At 43.3% G+C, this 9,681-nt stretch overlaps 1 protein-coding gene across 1 annotated transcript in view; it reads left to right on the top strand.

Annotated features, from left to right (window-relative positions):
- Positions 1–2,085, top strand: part of LOC125042535 (splicing factor 3B subunit 3-like) — a gene marked incomplete in the record, with an annotated part of 45,049 nt that extends 42,964 nt beyond the window's left edge. Inside the window, 2 exon segments of the mRNA XM_047638210.1 lie at positions 547–744; positions 900–2,085. Of these exon segments, the coding sequence (XP_047494166.1) occupies positions 547–744; positions 900–1,040 (339 nt within the window).
- Positions 2,086–9,681: the final 7,596 nt, after the last annotated feature.

Genomic DNA, 9,681 nt, shown 5'->3' with positions numbered 1-9,681 from the left:
TAGTTTCAGGTCAGTTCTTTTTAAAATGTTGCTGCTCCCTTCCGCAAGTAGTAGCAACATCTAATTGTTTTAATTGTTGTTATTGATTTCATTTTCTTTCAGCTTCTCTTGAACAGAGCCTCCTATACATACCTTTTTTTTTCTTCTTCTTGATATTGTTTTAATGGTATGTGAATTACTTAATAATGAAACTGATAGTTGCAATAAATTGTAAAGTGTAATGCTTGGAAATCCCAGCAACTGATTTGTTATCTGCAGTCAGTTAAGGAATCCAATCCCTGCTCATTTCAGTTTTGGTGTAGTCAGTGAGGTGAGCATTAGGGAGGCCGGGAATATTCATAGAAGTGTTTCCTACTTGGTTTGAATTTCTAGTTAAACCTACATATCAACATAATATATATAATATATATATAGACATAAAGAATCATCAAGCTTTTATTTTATTTTCTCAACTAACTCAGCATTGCTTTGTGACATCATTCCTTATTGCAATGTATTGAAGTACTGGAAAACTATGAAATGTTACAATTTGTTTTTCTCCTACAGAAAGCCACATTAATTCCTGGAGGCAGCGAGTCTCTTGTATACACTACCCTGAGTGGCACTGTTGGAGTTCTGGTACCATTTACATCAAGAGAAGACCATGAGCTTTTCCAAAACTTGGAGATGCACATGCGGTCAGAGCATCCACCACTCTGTGGAAGAGACCACCTCTCCTTCAGGTCTTACTTTTTCCCTGTAAAGGTAAGAAATGAATAATTCTTTCTGGAAATTAACTGAAATTGTTAGATAAAAAAGGAAATATTACATTTTTTATGTAATAACTTTTTTCTGTCGCATTGGCAGTTTTATTGTTGATTTATCAAAGAGAAAATTCACATGATTTTATCTTTCAACAGAATGTTATTGATGGAGATTTGTGTGAGCAGTTTAACATGGTAGATCCAGGAAAACAGCGCAGTATTTCTGAAGACTTGGATAAGACTCCTAATGAACTTTCAAAGAGATTAGAAGACATTAGAACTCGCTATGCCTTCTAAGCAGTATGTTTGTGCTGATTAATTTTTCACAGGAATGAGAATTTTTTAATGAAATATCCCTATGATGACTGCTTGTATCCATGTTGTACCAACCCACATGCTGTGTACTGCATGCAGTCAGCTACTCAAGTAAATAAATAAAATATGGAAAGCATACATTTTCCCCATTGTCTACAATTTTGCATAAATGATTGATCTATAAAAGAGGCTAGAAATATCAGTGATAATTATCATTATGAAATGGTTATTTTAGTTATTTTTCTTTGGATGTGTATACCTGTTAGAGTGAACTTACAAGCCATTGATTTATCATATTACTTTTTTGCATTTAGATAAAATAATAGTCAGATTTTTTACATCCTTCAATTGCAACTTTTCTTAACCTAATGGCGACGGGTCACGGCTATCGACGTCATAACAATACGCACGATGTGAGGCGTGCGGCTGTCCGTAGCGGCGCCACGCCAAAACGCCCCGAGGCAATGATTCGGCTTGATGTACCGAATTTCACGCGCTCAGAGTCGGCGCGCTGCCGCCGTTCGCCAGAGCGTAGTTTTTTTTAATTTTCGATACCTGGGGCCATTGGGTTAAATTTCTTAAAAGTTAAAATCACTAGAGAAATGATACTATAAGTACAATAAGGGTAAACTTGAGAAATATACATACTTATTTGTGGTTATTCATAAGCCAAAGGCCCTTTTATGGGTAACTATGACCTTCAGCTTCCAGATTGGATAGCTAGAGACAAGATGTATTGGATTTTAAAACATCCATTAGCTGTCCAGCTCCTTGAATGCTGCAAAATGAATAGTGTGTATACGTACATATGTATGTAGCTATGGTTGTGCCCAATAGGTGTGGCCAGGGGAAAATATGCAGCCATTCACGTGATGCTACTTTTTTTAATATGCACCTAATCACTCAGTGTGCAAGATTTTTTTTTATAAAGTGAAGGAGGCACATAATATTCTGATTGGAATTACCCAATAGGTTTCTAGTTGTAATAAATGTGCTGACATACAAGATTTAAAATATGTGTTTTTTTTGTTGTTTTTTATTAACCTTTTGTCTCAACCTAATCTACCATCAAACTACATGCACACCTCCATATAGTTGCTGAGGCATTGTAGACAATTTGGCCCCTCCCTGTCCCATGGCTATTGTTGTTGTGGGGGCAGGGGGCCAGCCCTTGACTCAACTAATTTTGCATGGTCTTCCCTTGTTAATTGTTTAACTTCCCCACTTATTTCATTCCTTGGCTAGTAATGAAGATTTTGTACCCTTATCAGGGGCATTGAGGTTTGCCCCTATATCAACTAGCCTTTCAGATTCTAACTCCTCTGGTTTACCGACCCCTGACTCTCCCTTGATCACGCTCTAACCCCCTCCTCAACTTGTGCTGTCAACTTAACCCAACTTGAGTCATCTACCCAGGTTATAACTCAACCTTTAAGAGACACCCCTTCCTCATTCCTTATATCCTCCAACCCACCTCGTGCACAATTGTCATTTTCTACCTCCTTCTCCCTTATTACAACTCTTAATCCAATTGCCCTCACCCCCACAGTTCTGTCTCCACACCACTCCCTCCTTCTCCTGACCTCGCCTCTCTACAATTCTCACTTCTACAAATCTTTTGAGTACTCTGTTTAGCCCAGCTAAGTGGGATGGAATTTTGATGATTCCCCCAACAGCTCCTTATTCTGATAATACCCTCCTCTTATAACAATGTCTCCAAAAACAAGTAGCCCCAATAATTCAAAGTTTCCTTCCGCACTTGCCCCATTTGTTCACATCTTGTCAGATACATCTGAGTCTCAAGCCCATGCACTATCTACCCTGGCAAACCTATTCCTCCCAAACCCCATTCTGCCCTTAATACATGTACTAGAATTGTTGCCATCCCCCTGGCTGAATGTCCAGTATACAACAAAGAATGATCAGACTGTGAAGGAGACCTACTTGCTTGCCTTGCTAACTATGATGCAGTATCAGTACAGTGCTACACTATTCTCGCTGGAAGTCCTACACCAATATTGATTGACATCACCTCTGGAAATAACTTGGATTAAATTGTCTTTGCTGCTCCTCTCTCTTTTTTTTTTTTTTTTTTTTTTTTTTTTTTTTTTTTTTTTTTTTTTTTTTTTTTTTTTTTTTTTTTTTTTTTTTTTTTTTTTTTTTTTGTCTGCGGTAATATGTACGCAAAGCCGACCCAGGCATTCTGTAGATCTTTCAATCTTTCCCCCCCGAATCCTTTGCCCGTTGTTGTCGTGGGGGGGCTTAGGAGACGGAGACTGAGACCCAATGATGGGGAACTCCTCAACCTTGGGACTCAGCCATCGACTCAACTAATTTTGCATGGTCTTTTTTCCCACTTATACTTTTCGTTTCAGTTTCTTCACCAATCCCTTCTACTATCCACCTCCTAAGGTGTGAGAGCCATGCTGAAAGGATGAAAGACTGACTTTGTGTCAGTCCTGAACGGCCTGAGGGAACCATGGGCACGGTATTCCCCTGCCATACCTGACCCTTACCCCTCAAGGGGACCCTGAGGGGTGGACTGTTTTTTTTCCCCAATATACTCCAGGCTTATCATGGCCAATAATGAAGATGTAACCCCACTTTTAGGGGCAATGAGGCTTGCCCCTTTATCAAATAGCCCCAATCCCGGCTCCCCTTTGACCACGGCTCCGAACACTGCAACAACTCCCCCATCATCAATGCATACTAGTACAGTATCAACCATAATCAGCAACCAACCCCCAGGAGACATTTCTACTCTCCCAACATGCTCAACTTCAACACCTTTACTCCCACAACCTTCTTCATCAACCATCCCATCTCCCCTTATTACTACCTTACAACCTTATTGCCCACCTCCCTGTAACACTACCCCCGCAACACTACTCCCTCCTCCACACGTCCCCGCACTTCAACTACCCCCACCTCTACAAGAATCCTAAATATTCTATTTAACCCAGCTAATGGGACTGATTTTTCATGATCCCTCCCACAGCTCCCTACTCTCAAAACACCCTCCTCTTCCAACAATGCCTCCAAAAACAAGTAGGCAAATTCTCTTTCCGTAGCCGACGCTACCACTCCCGTCTCGTCACAGTAACATCTGAAAACCAAGCTATAGCATTAACTAACTGATCTATGTGGTAATCCCATCCCTACAGAACCTCATCCAACCCTCAATACTTGCACTGGAACTGTCTCTATCTCCCCAACAGATTGCCCAATCCATGACAAAGAATGGTCAGATTGTGGAGAGGACTTATTCGCTTGTCTCACAGACTATGATGCAACATATGTACAATGCTACTCCATTCCTCCCAGAGGAAATCGTAAGAAATCCATTAACATTGCCAAAATTACTTTCTGTAGACATGACCTTCCCTTTAATGTTTACATAGGTGGGGAATCCCTACCTGTCCGACCATACCAACCTCCTCCTCGTCAGTGCCAAAATTGTTGGCATTTTGGACATCCTGCCAAACATTGCCGTTCCACAGCTAGATGCCCGCTATGTGCCCAACCTGGCCATACTCGATCAAATTGCTCTGCACAATCACGCACATGTGCAAACTGTGGCGGCCCCCATAATGTATTTTATAGAGGCTGCCCCATCTACAAATTTGAGTCTGAGGTAGCAACTCTCAGATTCAGACTTGGACTCACTCTACGTGAAGCCAGATTCCATACCTCCCAAGCTCCTACACCCTCTCCTAAACCCAACCCCCCTCCATCTAACTTCCCCTCTTCTACCTCCTACCTTCCCCAGTCAAACTATTTTGCCATCCTTAACCCAGACACTCCAATCTCTACCCAATCAAATTATTTTGCTATCCTAAATCCAGACACCCCAATCTCTACTACAGCCCCAACACCTTCCCCTCTCCCTCCTCGCACTACCCGCAGCAGACAGAATAAACGTTCCACCCCCTCTTCCCCTACCTCACAATCACCTCCACCTTCCTTTGCCCCTATTTATCAGACACCAGACTTATCTTCCCCCCCTCACAAGAAAACCTTTATCTCACAAAACTCCCCAACCAACTCCACTACAGAAACTCTTGAAGATATCCAGAACTACATAATAGAATCCCAAACTGATACTCATCCACCTTCAAATTCTACAATTCCCGCTCCCTCCACACTCAGTGACTGCAGATATCCATCCTCCTCCTACTCATATTCTCCCTACACCCAATCCTCCTACCCCATCCCAACAAAACCCATCCTACCCCGACTCCACCCCTACCTGTATTAACCCTCCCACCATCCCCTCTATCCCTTCCACTCCCTCCTGGATACACACGTGAATCCCTCATGTCACAAATACCCTCTTCCCCAGACCCTCTACCTCCCGACACCCCTCCTGATACAACACCACCTCCCCAACCTCATTCTTTATCCCACCCTCTAGCACCTTCCCCTTCAAATTCTCCAACAAGCACTGCAATCTTTGCCACTAAATCAACGAAAGTATAACAATCCTTCATTGGAACATTTGCGGTTTCCGCTCTCACAGACCTGACCTCCGACATATCCTCTCCTCTTATAACCCATCCATTATATGCCTCCAAGAAATCTTTCTTACACATTCTCCAATACCAATCCCCATTTACCATTTTGTTTCTTCCCCACACTCCCTTTATGTCTCGTCTATACTTATCAACCAGAAAACACCTTATGTCATACCTCCCTTTCAAACCACTGTCCCTTGTACAGTTATTCGTATCTTTCTTCGCCGCTGGATCACAGTGATTTCAGTCTACTTCTCCCCTGCCCACCCCATTAACTTTGTTGCTTTTGAAAACCTAATTTCCCAACTTCAATCACCTTTCCTCATAGTAGGTGATTTTAACTGCCGCCACACTCTTTGGGGTGATTCTATCACCAACACCCGTGGCCGAGCTCTAGAGCGCTTCCTCTCCACAGCTGATCTTATTATTCTAAATACAGATCGCCCCACACACTTTGATACACGCACACAGTCTTTTTCATGCATTGACCTCTCTCTATGCTCCCCTTCTCTTCATTTAGATTTCCACTGGTCAGTTCTAGACCACTTTCCCTATAGCGACCACTTTCCAGTTCTCCTTTCTCCAACTTCATATGTACCACTTCCCAACTCCCCACGCTGGTGCTTTGATAGAGCTGACTGGCATACTTTCACTTCACTCTCTACTATTCATACCCCTCCATCATCCCTCTCATCCGTATCAGAAATGATACAATTTTTCATAACTACAGTCCTAAGAGCTGCCCATACAGCTATCCCTCGAACCTCAAGACCTTATACCTCCAAATGTGTTCCATGGTGGAATTCTGATTGCACTAAAGCACTCCGTGTAAAACGTGCAGCCTGGAACAGTTACCGCTACAAACGAGGTACCCCTCATCAACTATTAGCTCTTATCTCCTTTAAAAGAGTATCTGCCTGTTTTCGTCGTACAATCCGAAATAGTAAAACCAATAGCTGGCGAAATTATGTTTCCTCAATTACATCCTCTACATCTATCTCAAATGTTTGGTGCCGGATTCATAAACTATCAGGCAAACATCCCCCCCATCCAGCCCCCGTCCTTCATATTCGAGATACCCTCATCTCTGATCCTCCCGAAGTCACTAATGAACTGGGTGACTATTTCAGCCAGGTCAGTAGTGGCTCTCACCTTTCTCCACACTTCTCTTTTATTAAAACCATCAGGGAACGTACTCCCATTATCTTCACCCTATCCTCTGCTGAGTCCTATAATGCTCCCTTTTCTTCCTCTGAACTCAATGCTGCCCTAAAATCGTGTCGCAACACTCATGAAGGCCCTGACGGTATTCACTACCGTATGCTCCGACAACTCCCATCTTCCTCATTATCCTTCCTATTAAAACTTACAGCCACAGATGGACATCAGGAAATTTTCCTTCTCATTGGCGAGAAGCTCTTATCCTCCCTTTCCTAAAACCCAATAAATCAAGACTATCGCCCCATCGCACTAACTAGCTGCTTATGCAAACTACTAGAGTGAATGGTTAACTTCCGCTTAATGTGGTATCTTGAATCCCACAATCTTAACTCACCTTCCCAGTTTGGTTTTCGCCGTGCCCGAATCACAGCTGACCCCCTTGCTCATTTTGAGACATATATTACATCCGCATTTGCACGCCATGAATCCGTACTAGCTATGTTTTTTGACCTAGAAAAAGCATATGATACGACATGGAGGTACCATATTCTCCAACGCACTTTCCAGGTCAAAATTGCCTCTGCCACATCATCTTTCTTTCCTCAAATTGAAGGTGTCCCACAAGGCAGTGTGCTTAGTACCACCTTATTCCTTCTTGCTGTAAATGACATTGCCTCAGTTCTACCACCAGGACCCCGGTCATCACTGTATGTTGATGATTTAACCATCTATGCCTCTGGCACATCCATACCAAATCTCTACCATTTCTTCAATCTGCAATATCATCAGTTTCCTCCTGGGCCACAAACCATGGCTTCCGCTTTTCTACCTCCAAATCTTTCTCCATTCTTTTCTCTCGCACACGTGTAGGTCCTCTACCTTCACTCTTCTTATATGACACTCCACTTCAACACCATTCCTCTGGTAAATTCCTAGGCGTCATTTTTGACTCCAAACTATCCTGGCGAGACCATATTCTTTACATCAAAGAAAAAGCTCGCCGCCGTCTCCGAATTTTACAAACCCTATCCCATTTATCCTGGGGCTCAGATAGAAAAACTCTCCTTCATCTTCATGTCACCTTAATCCTCTCCACTCTAGATTATGGATGCCATATCTACTCCTCTGCCTCAACTTCTCTCCTTGCTCACCTTGATACAATCCACCACTGTGGTCTCCGCTTAGCCCTAGGTGCCTTCCGCTCCTCTCCAGTTGAGAGCCTGTACACTGAATCAGGCATACCATCTCTCTCTCGACGCCGTGCCCTCCTCTCTCTCCGATGTTATGCTCGATTCCACCAACTTCCCCTCACTAAACTAACTATCCCACTATCCCTACTTCCTACCTTTGCTTCTTCTCCACGTTTACCTACTCCTTTCTCCACTCGCATGGATAATCTCCTCTCCCATTCCCCTTTTCCCCATCTCCGACTCCTCCCGTTCTCTGTCCATTCAGTCCCCCCATATTTGCTCCTCTGTCTACCCTGACCCACCAAAATCAAATATTCCTCCTACTGTCCTTCTCACCCATTTCCTTGACCATGTCTCCACTCATTCCTCCAGTATTCCCGTCTACACTGACGGCTCCAAAACCACCTCCGGTGCTGGTTTTGCAGTAATCTTCCCAACTCGTACTTTCAAATACCCCCTCCCACCTGAATCCAGTGTCCTTACTACAGAACTGTATGCTCTTCTTTTTGCCTTAAAACACATATACTCACTACCCTCTTCCTCTTATACAATTTTTACTGACTCCCGTAACTCATTAACCCTCATAAAGTCAATACACACGACCAACCCCCTTGTTCGTAAGATCCAGAACTGGTTGTTCTACCTATCCACATGCCATAAAACAATTAAATTTTGCTGGGTACCCAGCCATGTTGGAATCCCCGGCAATGAACAAGCAGATACTCTAGCACGCTACGCTGCTATGTCCACATCAAACCAACCACGTTTCTCACTTATCCCAGCCACGGATTATTACCCACACTTTAAGACCTTCTTGTATAATCGATGGCAATCTTTTTGGTCAAGTCTACACACTAATAAATTACATACTGTAAAAATGTCAATCTCCTCCTGGTCAGCTCCATTCCATCGGAACAGACGTTGGGAGACGGCCCTCGCCCGCTTACGCATTGGCCGCACCCGTCTAACACACTCCTATCTAATGTCACAATCCGATCCACCCCTATGTCCCTTATGTAATGTTCCTCTTTCAGTACCACATATTCTATTGTCATGCCCACGTTTTGAAGCAGCCCGTACCTCTACTTTCTCCCACCTATCCTCCCTACATAGACATCCCAACTTATCAGACATCATTACAGAATCTCACACTTTCTGCTTTGACAACCTGTTTTCCTTCCTCAAACGCATATGTATCCTTCACTTGATCTAATCCTTTACATTACCTCATCCGACCCTAACCCATTCACTCACCAATCCCTTAACCCAGCTTTAACAACTAATCACTAACCCAAACACCCTTCACTAACATTAACTAAAGTGCTACATGACCTTAGATGTCTAGCACATTTATTTTGCATTTAACCATTAACCATTTCAATCTTTCACCCCCCCCCCCCAATTCCTTGCCCATTGTTGTCGTGGGGGGAGGGGGTTAGGAGGTGGAGACTGAGACCCAATAATGGGGAACTCCCCAACCTTGGGACTCAGCCCTCGACTCAACTAATTTTGCATGGTCTTTTTTCCCCTCCTACTTTTTCGTTTCAGTCCCTTCACTGATCCCTTCTACTATCCACTTCCTAAGGTGTGAGACCCGTGCTGAAAGGATGAAAGGCTGACTTTGTGCCAGTCCTGAATGGCCTGAGGTATTCCCCTGCTTTATACCTAGCCCTTACCTCTCAAGTGGACCCTGAGGGTTGGGCTTTTTTTTTTTTTTTTACCCCAACATACTCCAGGCTTACCATGGCCAATAATGAA

This window comes from Penaeus chinensis, chromosome 32 (genome assembly GCF_019202785.1).
Source record: "Penaeus chinensis breed Huanghai No. 1 chromosome 32, ASM1920278v2, whole genome shotgun sequence".
Classification (NCBI taxonomy): Eukaryota; Metazoa; Arthropoda; class Malacostraca; order Decapoda; family Penaeidae; genus Penaeus; species Penaeus chinensis.
The sequence above is the reverse complement of the archived record's forward strand: the minus strand, read 5'-3'. Positions and strand labels throughout refer to the sequence as shown.